The sequence below is a fragment of the Styela clava genome, chromosome 12, assembly GCF_964204865.1.
Source record: "Styela clava chromosome 12, kaStyClav1.hap1.2, whole genome shotgun sequence".
NCBI classification, from domain to species: Eukaryota; Metazoa; Chordata; class Ascidiacea; order Stolidobranchia; family Styelidae; genus Styela; species Styela clava.
The window spans coordinates 20,482,135-20,500,587 of NC_135261.1; the positions used below are offsets into that span (position 1 = coordinate 20,482,135).

An 18,453-nucleotide genomic window follows, 5' to 3' on the forward strand; every position below is an offset into this window, starting at 1 on the left:
TCGGGGTTTTCTTCATTTTTTTCCGTTTCGCCGAAGCGCTCTGACCTCCTTCGCCAGATATGTACCCGCCGTCTCCCAGCTTGTGCACCAACACGTTGAAACTTCCAATCACGCGTGGTGCAGGGCGTGTCCGAAATTAGGTCTGAGCTCATTGAGTGTTTCAATGGCATTCCGAGTTCTCCGGTTTGGGACGAACGCTCTGTGAGGGAGGCGGCAGGTCTAAAGCGTCTGCTAGAAGATGGTGAGTTTTCATTTTTTCTCGCTTTTTCCTCCACAATATTCTATCAAGTGGATGTCTTATACGGCGCATTGCAGTCAAGGCTAATGGATGGAGCGTCTGTGCAGTCGTGTATTTCAGACTTCTGCGATGCTGTATCTCGTATCAGGGAAACAATAAAATACGACGACACATGGAGTGCTTCTTTACGCCGCGGGCAAACAACGCAGCGTTTGATTTTGTCTGCAAAGGAATGCTGTGACATTCTGGTGAATCAAATAGGCGATCGTCTGCGCACTGAACACCTTGCCGCGTTCTCTTTGATGAACCCCAAAAATATTTCAAAATTTGCACGTCAATTTCCCATCCATTTGTTGGCTACTGTCTCCAAATTTTACCCCATGATAAATGTGGGTAAATTGGAAAATGAATTGCGATGTATATACACCAATCAAACTTTTTTGAACACCACATCAACTTGCGCGCTCTAAGGTTCCTCATAGATAACACTCTAGTAACTATCTTTGCGGCGTCTGCAAAATTTCTGGACATCATTTTGACGACGCCTATTTCTTCCGCCGACGCAGAGCGAACATTCAGCACGCTGAGGCGTATTAAAACGTATATCAGAAACACAATGAAGCAAGATGGATTAAATTCCTTGGCTGTTTTATCCATTCACAGAGACGTTATTTCTGGGATGCATGACTTTAATCAGCGCGTTATTGAGCATTTTGCTTCCAAGAAACCGCGGCGTGTTGCATATATGTTCAAGCAGTAGAAGTCTAGCAGCATATATATCTATGAGTGAGCGACGCATGTCCTTATCTTTGCATTACCTTTCCTTTCTTCATAGTAACGTTTAAAACCTTATTTTAGGTTTTGTCTGCTTTCCCGAAGTTTCTGTTAATATGTCATTGTATTTATCTGGGTAAATATTGCCTTTCCTTTTGAAAGAGGTTTCAAAATAAACTATGTCTATATTTATTGATCCCTTGACTTGGACCGGTTTTAAAGACACTTTTTTATCGTTAAAAATTGTCATCGAATAATTTATAATAAAATAGTTGATAATTTGAAGAGGGGTGACAGAATAGTGTTTCTCAGAGATGGTAGTTTGGAAGGAGCTTGTTCAAACATACATGGTAAAATATTGGCTAATAATATAAAAACTTTCAATTATAAACTTATGTGGGACATTCTTTCACTAAAAGTTAAACCAAGGATTAGACATATTACTGGAAATGATTTATGTGTACTTTGTTCTCAAGAACCAGAATTTCTATCTCATTTATTTTGGAACTGTGCATTTACACAAAATGTATATGATTATGTTTTTTCTGTCGTATTAAAAATAAACAATTGCGAGTTAAAAAATATTTATAAAACATGTATTTCACTAGAACTAAATAATCAGTGTTTTTCACATTCATCACTAGTTGAACGTAATGCAGTCATACTTCTTCTGTGTACTGCAAGATATAAAATATGGTTAGAACTTAATGCAGTAATTTTTGAAAAAGTTAATCCAAGTGTAAATAATGTCTCCTTTTTAGCAAGGAAAAATATAGAACAACTCAGACATAATCCTAGTTTTATAAAAGAACTAGACATAATTTGTAAGAATCTATGACTAATTGTATAAATTTTTATTTTTCTGCTATAAATTAAAAACATATAAATTAATGTATATTTACTGATAAACATGGGAAACTTTATCTGGAATCAACAATGGAATAATATGAATGGCTGGATAATACTGAATGATGTTTACGAATATATTTGTTTATTATATGTAACTATGTTCTATGATTATTATTTTTTCATCATTTATTTATTTTAACAAAACTGTTATGAATCCACAACGTGGACCTTTAAAAAAAAAAAAAAAATTAAAGCCTGTAACTACTAATGCAACCAAATGCTTTGTTGTAAATGTTGCCATCAGCAAGTCCAAAGGTGCCTTTCGTTGTTTGTTTGGCATGAAACATTAAAATCCCCATCTCGTCAAAAAGTTATGCCCACCAGCTTTGCGCTTCAGTATTAATAAAATAACCAGCTGACGCCAAATATCTGAGACAAAGAGCACATCATCACGCCGATTCAGTTCACTATAACCATATTACTCAGAAGTCAGAACACAACGTTTACCAGTGCAGCTATGTCGCGACGCGTGCTGAGAACCAGTTAGTTTATGAAGGTAACCAAACAATATTGTTCCTAGCATAGAAAACTAGGTTTTCTAGGTCATGGAAAACTTTCAAGCGCATGAGTTGTTTGCTTTAAATTTTGACTTATTGCAACTTCAAGATTGAAACACTTTCATACAATTGAGCGTTACACTGTTATACATCATTTGACAGTCTATTAGTTGTATGATATTACTTTCTGAGATAAAAATGATGGAATTTGTCAATAGTATAGTCGTTCTTCGATAAACCTATTTAACTGACCTAAAGTTTTAAAGTTCGATGAATAGTACGAACTCGGCACGTTCACTGTATTTTCTGAAGCCTAGTTTCGACTACTGATGTTTAAATTTAATAATTTCTGGAGATGAGTGTTTACAATTACTGATATTAAATTTGACCTAGGTTATCCTTGTTTGCTTAACTACAAAATATGAGCTATACACTTGGATTGACTTTGAATTGTCATTAAGACTGATTAACCCCTTTATAACCTATTTTTCAGTGAAGTGGTCGTGAAACTTCATAACAAATCAAGAACCCCGACGAGATGATTTCATTCTACCTTGCGTCAGTTCTATTATATATATATGTTATTTGTCAGGTTTGGCAACACTTCAGAGCAGTATAAATATCAAGAATGATCTCGGACCAAAAAGTCTCCTGATTTGTTTTTTGTGTGGCTTAGCCGGTATCATAACAGCGCCCTTTACTTTGAAAAGGTTTGGTGCAAAAGCAACGTTAATTACTGGGGAAATCATAGCATCATTCTATAAGATGGCAAACTTTTATCCAAGTAAGATTAATTTTTAACGACAAAGTATTTTCTAATTAAGAGACTCTTACGTGCTACAACATATTTAAGTCAATAATGAAACTGTTTCTGGTCGTTCTAATTTAACTAATTCAAACTTGCTGTTCAAAATGCAAAAACTTTCGACTTCTTTTTATCTTATTCTGTATCGTAGATGTGGTAGATGTGGTCGCTAGATATGTGGTAAACCCATGTCAGTATTGGCGCTGAAACAATTCCACAAATTTAAATTGTGCTTTAATTCCAGGATGGTTTACCATGTATCCGACAGCAGCTTTAACAGGATTGACGTCATCATCGTTCACATGGTCGGCAAGTGCAGTAATTGTTCACAAAGTGGCTACTGCTGATCTGAAGAATAAAATTGGAAAACAAGTTGATATTGCCACTCAAAAATATTTTGGAATATATTTAGGAATTGTCGCGTTTGGCCAGGTGAGTTGTTCATATTTAGGTACAGGCGAGGCCGCAGTTCTGATTTCTCTAAATATGTCATATTTCAATATTCTCAAATAAATTGTGCTCAATAGCTACGAACATATAATGTATATATATACTCTACTACCTAGGAAATTTTTTCGCGCTCCTGAAGTATGTGTACCAAGATGACGCACAACCTGATACCTCATCTGGTACACATACTATGTTCAGGTTGTGCGCCATCTTGGTAGACATACTTCTGGAGCACCCAATTTTTTAAGTTTGCAATTCAAATTTAACACATGTAAAATATTGTCATGTCTCTAATAAATTGCATTTGAATAATACCAATTACCAAATGTTAGGAATGTATATGATATGAATTCATCTAAAGTTCTAAACCTACGTTTGCAATCGCAAAACATGTTCTTTGTCGGCCATGGTTGCCAAGTCATAGATGTTCAAACATTGTTTATAATCTTTAGAAGTTTTTGCAAATCTGCCATTTCATCAGCACTAGAATATTTGTATAATATTCCTATTTTCAGATTTTTTCTAATGGTGTCACCGGTCTGATTCTTGAATTTGTCAATGACGATTTATTAGGACTTAATCATAAAACAGTGGAAACCGATTTTGATATTAATTTAACACTAACTACACAAGCTCCGCAATACAAAACTACTAATTCGTCAGTTATTGATATTTCTCAATGTGCGGCAAGAGATTGTCCGGTTAGTATATTAATTAATTGAAATTAATCTATTTCGATTTTGATTATTAGTTATTATCAGAAACTTTTTCTACTCTGCTTTCAGGCTGAATATGCATACAGTGATTCTACCAAACTCGATGTATTCATACCAGACGATTCTTCTAGATACGTACTGTTGGGCTGGTATCTATTCATGCAACTAGGAGCCGTTTTACTGCATTCAATAGCGATGGATTCAATCCCAGTTGATAATTATAGAAAGAATATAATCGGTAAGAATCAAAATTGATGGCTGTCTGTAACCCCAGCCAAAGTATATTTCCGATTATTTGGTGTGTATGTTTCATAATAATTGTAATATGGATACGATGACAGTCATGGTTGGTAATACCTAATGTTTGATGTTGTGTGATTTCAGTATTGAATTTTTGTTTCATTTCTTTTTATAATTGCATTTGTTAATGCAACTGTTCTTATTATACCAATATATATTTGAGAATGCAACTATTAACTGAGTTCTGCATGATTTGTAAATAGAATTCTTTCTACATACAGCCAACAAAAATGAAGAAGAGTCTCCCACTAGAAAACCATTACTAGACAAACCAAAAGAAGAAAATGACTGCTCTGCTTTGTTCGCGTCAATAAAAATATTCATTCTGCATTTAACGTCTCTGCAAGGAATACTTTCTGCGCCGGTTTATCTGTTATATGGATTAACGATTTCATTTATTTGGTCAGAGTTTAGTCGTGCCTACGTTTCGTGTGTGGTTGGGATAAGCCAGGTTTGTTTGTTTAGAAAAATATCATGATATCATAACATTTTTCTCAAAAAAACTAGTAATGATTGACCGGGTTTGAAGTGACTCATACATTTCTACGACAAATGTTTGCAAGATAACCCCTAGCCTCCAAATGAAATGTCAAATATACGGTATTGAAATAACAAACTTACTATCCAATGAGGAAGAGAAACCATGCTCTTAAAAAAATATTTCGCTTGCACAACCACAAATGTTGATATGTTTGCATATTTTATTACTGCTTATTAGTGTTTAGAGCTCAATAGAAGTTAAGTTTTCGACGTACACTTATTTCGATATAAAATAAAATAATCTTATTACACTTGTATTGAAGTTGCACCCGGTACAAGGCACTTCTAAATGTTCGATATACATTTCACACTTCAACCCATATGGCGTCAAATAGTAATGAGATGTCTTTTTATATTTCAGGTTGGACTAACAAGTGCGCTGGTCGACTTGCTATCACTTACTGTATCTATGATAATATCAAAATGTGCCTCAAACTTTGGAAGGTTTTACATTTTCATCTTTGGTATGTGTTACGACATTGCATTGTACGTTGCTACTCTGTTCTGGGTTCCAACACCTTCCACTTCATATCTTGTCTACATTTTTGCTTCACTTTTCGGAGTCACTCATGCAGTTAGAAGGAATACACAATATCGTAAGTTTTTTTTACTCATGATAATTTTGGTATTACCTTATAAATATAAATTTCAGCTCCTGAAACAGTTCGAAGCATTGCTGTTGTTGTAAACTTTCAATTGTACCCTAAACAATGCAAGTGCGCCAAATGTAACACATGTATTGTAATGGAAATAAATACATGTGATATTCTGACTTGTTTTGAAATATTTCAGTAAATATTATTAAATACGGAAGATATTACAAAATTATCTCCTTTACGTGGGGTTGTAGTATCTGTTAATTTGTTTTTGAAAATGTCTCTCACCGGCGGACTCTAAACCGGCCCTTTAGATAGGCCTTTGCCAGTGGTCAAAAATACCACCAGTTGGTCAGCATTTCCTTAGATATGGATTTTCAAATAAACACCCTTTCTGGCATTATTATACTTATATGATTTGATTTTTTTATCAATACCAATCGGTAGGTTTACGGGTTATATTGAAAATCACGAAACATCTCGAAATCCTGCAATTTTGAGATAGAGTTTCCGTCACTTCAACAATAAATATATGATTTATTGTCTCGGTTCAGATTTTATAGAGTTACCTATTCGGCCTTATTTGCCAAAATAATGGTGAACTCCAGGCAAGTTTATTTAATTAGCCCGCAGGATTGATAATTAAATTATAATTTCTCAATACCACAGTTGCTGTAAGATTGAACAAGGCAACTTTCCAACCGTTGAGGTTTTGTTGGGCCCCGATACCATATTTAACGAGCCATCAAACCCTAATTTATTTTATGGGACCGAGCATTACGGTTATTAGTACTTTGACAGGTTCATTTTATGAAAAAATACATAGACCTATATATCGCCGAATCTTTACAATTTTTTGTGTTTCAGTAACAACATCCGCTCTATGTCCAGATAAAGATGTAGGGTTCACGATACAGAATGTCCTTGGCGGAATAGGCCTGATGATGACTTATGCTTGGACAACTGCTTTCTGCGTTTATGTTAAAATATATATTATGATAGGATCAGTGGTTGTCACAACAGTACTTTGGGTATTTTCCAATAGAATACACCACAAAAAGAAATTAACGGATAATTCAAAAAATCAGTCTTAGCCATATATAATATTCGTTGTTTCCTATTTTAATAAACCGAGTATGTATATATATATCCTAATTTCGGTGTTTGCGTGCTTGCTATATGAAGAGTTTTCAAGAGTTTTCACTGAGAAATGATCTAGATATCAACTTCACTGCGATTGTTTAATCTGGTTCTTCAGAGTCGTCGATGGGTGTTGCATGTTGTGCCTCTTAGAATTTCCATATTTATCTTGAGTTAAAGTAAATTCAGAGAGTGCTTGAACACATAACGGATAGCCTATGAGGGATATATAAATATTACAATGTGGAAAATGAGCTGTTAACCGATTTGTTATCGCTCGAGATGCCTGGAGTGGTTGTCAGATGACGTTCTTGTTGATGATCTATTGCGGCTGAGAGAATACCAGCTGAAAACCTAATTAGGATTGAAATCGTTGCTATGACTTATCATTGCTATTGACGTTGCTATGATTTATCATTCTGGGATACCCGTCGCACATGGTGCGCGATAAACCTCAATGATAATATGAGCTGACTTGAATAGCAATTTTACGAACTCAAATAACTATCCAGGATTAAAATTATTCTTTGTTTTCATGTCAAAATTATTTTGTAAAAAAAAGGCATTAGATAATGAATTTCGGAAATCACGCTCATAAGGTATTTCTCGAGTATCAACATTCGATTTTAAAACAATGCAACATAAAAATCACATTGGAAGTCAAACATACGTTGTTTGTTTGAAGACTAATACCATTACTTCTTTTTAGGTGCCTTACATTGTTATAGTAGAAATTAGTCGTGTTTTGCTAAATAAGTTCACAAACCAAAATTTAAATAACGGTTAGAAAGTGCACGAATTGTTATAGAATTTCTTTTTATACAATATACAATACATTTGTAGTACATGCAATACTAAATCACAGGACATTTGTATGTATCGCCGCATGCGGCCTTTGCTCCGGTTTCATGCGACTCTTTTCGCATTGTGAATTTCAAGAAAAAAATAACTTGCAAACTACGATTTAGCATGTTTTGGATAAACATATTCGTCTTGCATTCTTCTTTTACGTCGAAGATACACGAACGCCTTACCATGAAATCATCCATTATTACGTCACAACCGAATCCTTTGTTGTGTATTTTTAGTCAAATATTTTTAGCAGTATCAGCATACTGCATAAATAAGTACAGTCTAAAAAATGGTAAATATTCTTATGTATAACATAAGATTGTTTTATACCCTTCTCAGACCGCTTCCCTGAAGCTATCGAGTGGAGAGGTAGGAACTAAATATAATTAATTTATTTTAATTTTTATCGTTTTCTTGTTTTATTTTGCAACATAACAATACCACTATTAAAGCTGAAATCATTACCGGGAAAGTCACACACAATTAGTTGTATTTACGGAATTTACAAATTCAACACTTCAGTTGGCAAATTTGATGACGTCGCATCCTAATTATTACTGCATACAGGTTACTAAGTAACCGTTACTTAAATGCAACACACTTTGCATGTATATTTTGCAAAGATAATACACGCAACTGTTCGTAAACAAGCCAATGTTCGCTGTTACTTTGAAATTCAAGATCAATTTTACATTTTTATAATTTTGTCACATTGTTACCCTCTCTCATTCCCAAAAGAAGCGTCGATTTGGTAAGTGCGCCCCAAAAATTAACAGAATTGTGTTAAACATAATTAAAATATGATTAAATATTTTACATATTCTATTTATTGTATATATTTTATTGTTTCACATTTAAAAATGCTATGTAAATGAATTGATAAATTCATTTCACCGTTTTATGTCGTTTGTTTTCTGTTATGTGGGGTCTTTTGAATTATTTCAATCTAAATTTAGATTATTTTCGTATGATTTAGATGTTAGAATATTTTCTAGATTAATTTATTGTTCATCTAGATATATTTAGATTAGTCTGACAGTATATTTGAGGAGATATGATAAGATATTGGCAAGTATTGCCATGCTCTGAAAGTAGCGAGGAGTGAATGCTGTTGTTATGCTAAAAGATGAAATCAGGAAATACTGTCTGACTGTTGTTAACTAATTTTACGCCTATATGTTGGAATGGGCAGTATAGGATACTTCTATAACTATTCTAGATTATTTAAATCGAATCCAGAATACCGAATCCTATTCTATTTATATTGTTATTCAAATTTGGGAATTCTCCCACCATAATGATGGATTACAATTTGAAAATAGGACAATTGATTGTGTTTTATTTGTGACCAAATATGACAATGGAATAAAAGAATTTAATTGAATGCCTTTTGCCTTGAATTGTTCAAAACTAATATGATCCCTAAATACTATGTTGAAACAACATGCGTATGAGTATGATACACTTTTTCAAGTTTTCAGTTATTATCGTTATATAATAATTTTGCATCATGTCCTCCAATAGTATATGGCCGGATGGAAAAACTGCCTTCGCCACCTGTGACAACCTATTCAATTTATCGTCGACTAAATTACCGCACGACACGCGGCCAAACGTGTGTTGAGCTTGGACGATAGGAACGGATTCACCGGCGATTTGAATTCTGAAAAATATGTATTTTATCGGGAGTGCAAAATGAATGTAACAAACGCATTGTCTTGCGATATAACTTTGTATTTTCAAAAACGGCGTGTTCTAAAAATAAAATTTATTCTAAATTAATCACAAAGAATATTTTGAAATCTGATATCTGGTACACATCCGTTTCCGGAAGGACACGAAAAGTCATTTAATTTAAACTAAAGAATGTTTAACGTAGGATATAAATATTGTTTCCTTGCAATATTCAATGTTGTGTATTTGATATTCGGAGATTGTATAGAGAGAAAATTACATCCATAGCTATTGTTTAATTGTTCACTAACGTTCAAGCCTCCATTTAGGAACAGAAGCTATAAGTTGGCAATAATTTAATTGAAAAATACATGCACACCGTTCAGGAGGCAACAAGCTTTCAATTTTTCTCACGATAAATAATTAGTTACCCTATTTATGTTCCATAAGACGTACTTATGTTAGTAATTATTTTCCTTTATATTGCAATTTTCGTTATTTCAGTGAAGTAATGAAACAGTGTCGTAATGTACTCTTTTCACAAATATTTCACGCTGGTAACTAACTTTTTGGTATAAATTTCCGGATATAGCAATTAATATGATGGCGAAATATTGAGATTGAGACAGTATTATCATGCATGTCCTGAATGTTCTGTCGATTCATTCCAATCTAGTAAAAACTTAAATCCCACACAAAATGACACCTATTATTGCAGAATTTCAGGAAAAGGGTCGTCAAATGTTTTTTGGCTTCACTTTAGTTCAATCCTCTAGTTCAGGGTGGTCCAAGGTTGACGGCTTCGCGGGCCACACTATTATTTTCGTATTGTTTGCGGGCCCCAATAGTGCAAAGAGTGGGCTATACAAAACAAACACTTTTATTGTCCAAACACATTGATCATTATTTGTCATTTATCAAGCTAAAACATGCCAAAATCATCAAAAACTCACTAAAACGTGCAAAATTCCATTTTTTATATTAAAATTAGCAAATTGTAATTTAAGCTTTATTATTGCATTATATCAGATTAAAATATATATCCTGCAAAACTTTCGAAATTATAATTCAATTGCATTACAAATATTAAACAGAGTTCGGCGACTGGAGCTTTCACCCAGCAATAATGGTATTACTTAGTTTAACATTGAATGCTTTTGAACATTCAAGCAAGGTTTGGAATTATGACCAAATTTCGTTCGGCTGATCAGTCTTTTTCCCCGATTTTTTCGTTTTTTCATATTGTGTCATGAAATAATTTTGTTTTAACACTTTCTTCAAAAAACCAATAAGAATATCCAATCCAAACCTTATTAAACAAGTCAAAAGAAAATGTGCACTGGTTGTTCAAGCCATTAAAAATATCCGTTATTTATCTTAAGTCATTGAAAGAAACTTTTTCCGCACCAATTTACCTGTTATATGGATTAACATTCTCATAAATCTGGTCAGTTGTTGAAATGAAGTTGATTGCCTATTGATCACGTCGGTATCAATAAAATGAAAGGGCAGAGAATTGAGCCTATCTGAGCGTTCTTACCACCGTGTTATAAAACACAAGTTAGAGGAGTAAACTGACCCCAACTGACTCCTTCAGAGGTCAAGAAACACACAATGTATTGTAATGCCAAATGTTCGTATATTTCAAAGTTGCACAATCCAATCGAATCCAGAAGCAGTACGAATCATAAGAACGTGACAAACACACTATATTTCAACTCCCGAACGAAGGCCGGAAACACACGTCATCCAAATTGGACGATGCAAAGAATGCTATATACACAATGCTAAGGCTTGTTGAAGTTCTTTATAGATGAGCAAATGCTCGTATTATCAATTTTAAATTATGGCACAATGTTGTCAATTGATTGATTCTTAATGAAACTCAGACGCGGAACAACAACAGCTTCAAGTCGATCAATATTTTGTAGCGCAATTTTTGGCACCTCGCCTGTCGCGTTTCGTCATTTCTTTTTGATAGAACCCTTTATATCAGACATTGGCAAAGTACGCCCGTGGGCCAAATCTGACCTGTTGGAGTTTGTTAAGATTACGGTTAAATTTAGTTTGACACGAGGCTTATTGTTTTTCAAATTTGCTTCGTAACAAGGTAAATATTGTTCATAAAATGTAACTATTTTACGTCACACTAACATGGCCCGCCCAATTAGGTGGGCAGAATTTTTTGAGCTCGGTTAAAAAACCTTGCTCATTCCTGCTTTATATGCTTTATATTGTACGCACGCAAACATCGAATTTGGAATATGTATACGTTACTTAATAAAATGATAGGAAAAATCAAATGTTTGTGAACCTGTTATGTATGTCTAAGAGTAGTTTTTTGAATCATTCGTTAATTTCATTTTGCGGTGTATTGTATTGGCTATTATCCAAAGTACTGTTGTGACAACCACTGATCCCATCATGATATATATTTTAACATAAACACAGAAAGCAGTTGTCCAAGCATAAGTCATCATCAGGCCTATTCCACCAAGAACATTCTGTATGGTGAACCCTACATCTTTATCTGGACATAGAGCAGATGTTGTTACTGAAACACAAAAAAATCGTAATGGTTCGGCGATATATATGTCCATATATATTAGATTTTCATAAAATAAGTCTTTGTCAAATTACTGATAATCCTACTTTTTGGTCTCATAACATAAATAGACATTTGACGGTTCGTCAAATAGGGTTTACAGGCCCAGCAAAAGCCTAACGGTTTGAAGTTGCCAATCTTCCAGCAACTATGAAATCAAGAATCTATATTTTAATTATCAGCATTGCATTTCCTAAAATTGCTTCGAGTTTCACAATCACTCAGTTTCTTTCGGCAAATAACTGCTAAACATTTAATTTTTTCGAATATCTGAACTGAAGCAAAAAACGATTTATTGTTTTAGTTACGGAATCTTTAACTTAAAATGATTGGATTTTTGAGTGGTTTATAGTCTTTCGTGATTACATTAATATAACACGTGAACCCACTGACTGAAATTGATAAAGTTTTGACAACTGGCACCGGTTTAATTTTGAGGACCGTTCCCCAGCTCGATGTATAAAAGTGCGACTCACTTTAAAATAAACACAAAAAGGAAATAATTTCGAACTATTTTAGAGGCTGGGATATTTTGACAGCCATACCTAAAAATACCACAAGTAAAAAAAAATCTTACGATATTGTGTATTTCTTCTGACTGCATGAGTGACTCCAAAAAGTGAAGCAAATATGTAGACAAGATATGAAGTTGGAGGTGTTGGAACCCAGAACAGAATAGCAACGTACAATGCAATGTCGTAACACATACCAAAGAGGAAAATGTAAAACATTCCAAAATTCGAAGCACATCTTGATATTATCATAGATATAGTAAGTGATAGCAAGTCGACCAGCGCACTTGTTAGTCCAACCTGAAATAATAAAACGAACGTCTTGTTTCAATTAACGAATTTTGACGGGCATAACGAAAAAATGGGGCCAAATAGGTTTAATAAAATCAGTCTGCTGAAGTCTGAAAGATATATCAAAATTTAATAAAATGCCTTGTACTGTGTGTAACTTCTATATCTGTAAGAACAAAATTATTTATAATATAATATTATAATTATTGTGAGTTGAAAAATTGACTTTGCTTGATCTGACTTGAAATATTTGCCGCAGAAATAAATGGGTCCCCCCGAACATCAGTCAAACATTGCTGAATTTGCGAGGAAAAAAGGTAATGATATCATGATATTTTTCCAAACACACCTGGCTTAGTCCAACCACGCACGAAACGTAGGCACGACTAAACTCTGACCAAATAAATGAAATCGATAATCCATATAACAGATAAACCGGCGCAGAAAGTATTCCTTGCAAAGAAGTTAGATGCACAATTGATATTTTTATTGGTGCAAACAAAGCCGAGCAATCATTTTCTTCCCCTGGTTTGTTCAATAATGGTTTTCGAGTGGGCGACTGTTCTTCGTTTTTGTTAGCTGTATGTAAAAAATAATTCTATTTGGAAACATGTCGAACTAAGTCAATAGTTACCTTCGTAAATACCTATTGATATAATGAGAAGATATAAATTAACAAATGGGACTATGAAATGAAATACAACAAAAATTAAATACTGAAATCACACAACATCCAACATCAGGTATTACCAATCATTTCTGTCATCATAACCTATTACTTTCATTAAGCACACTAAATCAACGCAAATTTTCATTGGACTGAGGTTACAGATCGCCAGCAATTATGTTTCTTACTGATCATATTCTTTCTATAAGTATCAACTGGGATTGAATCCATCGCAATTGAATGCATTAAGACGGCTCCTAGTTGCATGAGTAAATACCAGCCAAACAGTACGTATCTAGAAGAATCGTCTGGTATGAATACATCAAGTTTGGTAGAATTACTGTATGCATATTCAGCCTGAAAGCAAAGTAGAAAAATGTTTCTAATAAAGACTAATGATCAAAATCGAAATGGAGTAATTTTAATGAATATACTAACCGGACAATCTTTCGCCGCGCATTGTGAAATATCAATAACAGACGAATTATTAGTTTTGTTTTGTGGAGCTTGTGTAGTTGGTGTTAAATTACTATCAATATTGATGTCCACTGACTTGTGATTAAATTTGAATAGATCATCATTGACAAACTCAAGAATCAAAACGGTGATACCATTAGAAAAAATCTGAAAACGAGAATATTATACAGAATTTACAAAAACTTTCAAGATCTATAAACTATGTTTGTACGTGTATGACTCGGTATTGTTGGACAAAGAAGATTTTTGCAATTGCAAACGTAGGTTGAGATGGATTCATTTAGTAGTTGGTATTATTCAAATACAATTTATATGAGACATGGCAATATTTTTACATCTGCTAAATTACAATTGCAAACTTGAAGATTTCTTAGATAGGAGAGTATATATATGCATACGTCATAATGTTCATAGTTCTCAAGCACGTGTGAATTTATTTGAGAGCAATGAAATATGACTTATTCAAAGTGACCATAACCTCTCCATAAATATAAACGACTTACCTGTCCAAACGCGACAATTCCTAAATATATTCCAAAATATTTTTGATTGGCAATATCAGCTTGTTTTCCAATTTTATTCTTCAGATCAGCAGTAGCCACATTGTGAACAATTACTGCACTTGCCGACCACGTTAATGATGATGACATCAATCCTGTTAAAGCTGCTGTCGGATACATGGTAAACCATCCTGGAATTGAAACACACTATTCATTTGTGAAATTGTTTCGGTGCCGATACTCACTCGTGTTTACTATATATCTCGCGACTTACAAAATAAGATTGAAATTCGAAACTATTTGTATTTGGAACAGCATGTTTGAATTTGTAAAAATATAACGACGACCAGAATCAGTTTCATTATTGATTTCAATATGTTGTAGCACGTAAGAGTCTCTTAACTAGTAAATACTTGAATAAATGAATCTTACTTGGATAAAAGTTCGCTATTGTAAAGAATGATGCTATGACTTCCCCAGTAATTAACGTTGCTTTTGCACCAAACCTTTTCAAAGTATAGGGCGCTGTTATAATACCGGCTAAGCCACACAAAAAACAAATCAGGAGACTTTTTGGTCCGAGATCATTCTTGATATTGATACTGCTCTGAAGCGTCGCCAAACCTGACAAGTATAAATATTTGAAACTGACGCAAGATTTTCGATCTGTTATGCGGTTTTACGACCACTTCATTGAATAATAGGTCATAGATGTGAATCACTATTTAAAAATGACAAAGTTAACTGGAATATATTAAATTTAGGTATATACATATTTTTAGCATTTTATATAATGACTGCTTTGTTTTTCAGCTTTTGTGGTAAAGCAAACAACGATAAGCGTAGGTCAAATATAATCCCAGTAATTGTATACACTAACCTTCGGAAATTCTTATATTCAAACATCAGTAGTTAAAACTAGGTTTCAGAAAATGCAGTGAGCGTGCCAAGATCACTCTATGTATTGAACTTTAAAACTTCAAACAGGTTTATCGAAAAACGATCATATTTTTGACAAATATTATCATTTTTATCTTAACAAGCAATATCATACAACTAACAGACTGTCAAATATTATACAACAGCGTAACGTTTAATTGTGTGAAAGCGTTTTGATCTTGGCCGCATAATAGGTCAAGATGTAAAGCAAACGACAAATGCCTTTGAATACAGAAATATTATTCACAAGTACCGCTGAACAGCATTTGGTAAACAAGTGTTGACACTGATGCAAACGTGATTGAATCCATGACCAGTAGCAAAAGGCTATACTTATTCAATTGAACGAAGAGAAAAGTATACGACATGGGGTGGTACAAATTTACAAAACTAAAAGAATTCTACCTCGATTACTTTTTACCCCAAAATATGCCTAGATTCAATTATTCAAACTCCTATGGCTGAAACAATAATCTCAACTACATCTTTTCTAAATCAGGACTCGAAACTGTGACGAATAAATTTGAACTCAGTAGAAAATATGTGTGTTTTGAATTTTCATATTCTCCTGTGTTATTACAGATATGCTGTTAATATAACTAAAAATAAGCAACAAATGGGCTTTGATAAACAAGTAATATAAAAGATGTCCAACTTGAGGCTTCCTTGAAAAGTTCTCCCATGCTAAAAAGTTCTCTATAATTCACTAAAATAAAAATAAAAAAAAGTTTCTAATCCAATCTGCTAGTCAAATATAATATCAATATATTTGTGAAATTTGCGTTTGCTACAATGTCCGATGTCCTTTTCGTGTCTTCACCACTGAAGTGGTAAGAGCAAAGTTGAGCACTAGTAGATGGCACAAAAATAGGTTTTGGTAAACCGATATTAAATCAATTTAAATGTAAATATTCCAAGCAGTTCTTTTTTTAAATCTCAATCATTCACTCATTCTATGTATGAAGTGGACGGATTATGATGGTAATGCATCAAAACGAATAGTTCACAATAAACTGCATGCATTCGTATACGATTAAACGTTTAACTCTTGATGACGGTCCTATTTACCTAATTTTAAACAAGTTTAAGTAATATGCTGTGTCTATTTTCCGACCGTATTATTGCAAGTTTTGTGAAAATATTACATGCATACACGAGCAAGCTAATAACCATTTCACTTGATTAGTGGTGAATTGCATTCATTCATTGCACTCTTAGCAAAAGGGTTGCCTAGAAATATACATATCTACATCTTATTATCAGATTAAATTTAAAGGTGTTGTCACTATGAACTTAAATAAAAGTCAAACATAGCAGGACATGATGAGGAAGATCAATGCGCAGAATATTTCCCCTGAACTTACAAATTAAATACAGGTGTATAGAGTGTGGAGCTTCTTAACATAGAGCAAAGTACCGTGCAAGTGGTTTTCGAAATAGGAATAAAGTAGGCTACATTTAAATTGCTCTAAAGTAACATTTACCAACCGTGAAGGAATTTCTCGCCAGGGACACATTTTGTCTTTGTCGGGGAGGAATTTTGCTCAATATTTATTGTAGTACAACTCCTAATATTCTATATTAATATTCATTTATGTACTATTAAACTGAACAAAAACGTATGCATGATACTAACTGAGGATCCATTGATTGGAGACTGAACATATAAAGTGGTTTTTATTCATAGTGACTAGTGAGGGGGGAAAGAAAAGTTGCAAAATAGGCGAAGAGAGGAATTTAACGAAAACGTTTGGGACTCACTTAATCTAAAGCTTTTTGGTTATATCTGTATCATATTTTGGGAGACCCAAAACATCTAGTAAGGAGTTAGTGACTGTGTCCACAAGGTAAGTTTGAAAACCACGTCGGTCTTCAATTACAAGTTGTTAAATGTGACTTTGTATAAATGAAAACAAATATATATATATACCATATTTGCCACAATTCTCGTAACATTAGGAATAAACATTTTGAAGATAAAACGAAATGATTAAACAGAAAAATTTTATTCACGCATTCACTTCAGTCAGTTCAGTTATCAATTCATTCTATCACATGATTATTTTTTGCAAGGGACGGGTATATGTAATATTCTAGAGGTTCCCAACCTTTTTTTCAAGCGACCGAATTTTTTCAAAAATAAAATTTGGTAGGTCCCGCGACTCAAGGTTATGCTCAAATAGTTGAGGCTGGAAAATTGAATTACTAATACCCAAAAATCATTTTACATTAAATTTCCCGTAAATCACTTCAAAGTTAGAAAACGGCACTTGTTTGCCATCAACGAGGTCTTGCGCATAAATTGGTTTCTACCCTGTGATACTTCCCACTTATACAACTGAACAACACTTACAAATCAAATATAAAATATACAATAAAAATTGAGAAAGCGAGCAACTCAAGCAGATTTTAAAGCGACCCAATTTGGGGTCGCGAGTCGCGACCCATAAAAGAGGGAGTGCTTAACACTAGCTATGTATACATATGTACATATGTAGGTTAGAATCCACAGATTTAGCTAATAAATTGTAGATAGCTGAGAGAACTATCTTGTTTAATAAAAGAAAATACTCACTGACAGTTGAACCGACGTATGTGGCAAATCCAAACGAGCATGCATAGAAGGTACGTTTTTGATGTCTCAACGTCGCCGATGTCGTCTTTTTATTTTTCATTTCAGTAATGCTCATATAGAAAATGATAGTGGCGATTTTGAGGAATGACAAATTTCATGAAATGATTTTAAGTTAATAAGCTACAATATGAATTTATTATTATGCTGTGACGCAAAATACTTGTCAGATTAAACGATAAATGAAATTTGACTGCACATTCGGATGCACATTTATGTTATAGAATATAGATCATTAAGAACATAAAAGTGCCCACTATTTTAACAATCACAAATAGCCACGGTAAATTAACTTTAATTAATTTTACGTTCTAATAACGACGAGCAAAATTCCAACAC

The 18,453-nt window shown here is 33.6% G+C and overlaps 2 protein-coding genes across 2 annotated transcripts; one reads left to right on the top strand and one right to left on the bottom strand.

Annotated features, from left to right (window-relative positions):
* The first annotated feature begins 2,818 nt into the window (after window positions 1–2,818).
* On the top strand, window positions 2,819–6,980 carry LOC120329722 (protein unc-93 homolog A-like). The gene is made up of 7 exons (XM_039396501.2): window positions 2,819–3,202; window positions 3,468–3,655; window positions 4,189–4,374; window positions 4,459–4,627; window positions 4,911–5,140; window positions 5,591–5,825; window positions 6,693–6,980. The coding sequence occupies exons 1-7, from the start codon at window positions 3,184–3,186 to the stop codon at window positions 6,917–6,919; spliced, it is 1,254 nt and encodes a 417-aa protein (XP_039252435.2). The 5' UTR covers window positions 2,819–3,183; the 3' UTR covers window positions 6,920–6,980.
* Window positions 6,981–11,557: 4,577 nt separating this feature from the next.
* LOC120330090 (protein unc-93 homolog A-like) lies at window positions 11,558–18,177 on the bottom strand. Its single transcript, XM_039396917.2, has 8 exons — window positions 18,058–18,177; window positions 14,976–15,167; window positions 14,547–14,734; window positions 14,005–14,190; window positions 13,755–13,923; window positions 13,249–13,478; window positions 12,674–12,908; window positions 11,558–12,045 (listed from the first exon to the last, which is right to left on the bottom strand). The coding sequence occupies exons 1-8, from the start codon at window positions 18,170–18,172 to the stop codon at window positions 11,819–11,821; spliced, it is 1,542 nt and encodes a 513-aa protein (XP_039252851.2). The 5' UTR covers window positions 18,173–18,177; the 3' UTR covers window positions 11,558–11,818.
* Between the last annotated feature and the right edge of the window lie 276 nt (window positions 18,178–18,453).

What these genes read in the sequence shown, in the direction of transcription:
- LOC120329722 (XM_039396501.2), top strand. An exon ending in TTATAGAAAGAATATAATCG is followed by an intron (nt 4,628 to 4,910) that starts GTAAGAATCAAA and finishes TTCTACATACAG; the next exon opens with CCAACAAAAATGAAGAAGAG. An exon ending in GTGTGGTTGGGATAAGCCAG is followed by an intron (nt 5,141 to 5,590) that starts GTTTGTTTGTTT and finishes TTTATATTTCAG; the next exon opens with GTTGGACTAACAAGTGCGCT.
- LOC120330090 (XM_039396917.2), bottom strand. Translation starts at nt 18,172, where the DNA reads ATGAGCATTACTGAAATGAAAAATAAAAAGACGACATCGGCGACGTTG. An exon ending in ATACGTCGGTTCAACTGTCA is followed by an intron (nt 15,168 to 18,057) that starts GTGAGTATTTTC and finishes TATACTTGTCAG; the next exon opens with GTTTGGCGACGCTTCAGAGC. An exon ending in TTATAGAAAGAATATGATCA is followed by an intron (nt 13,479 to 13,754) that starts GTAAGAAACATA and finishes TTTTACATACAG; the next exon opens with CTAACAAAAACGAAGAACAG.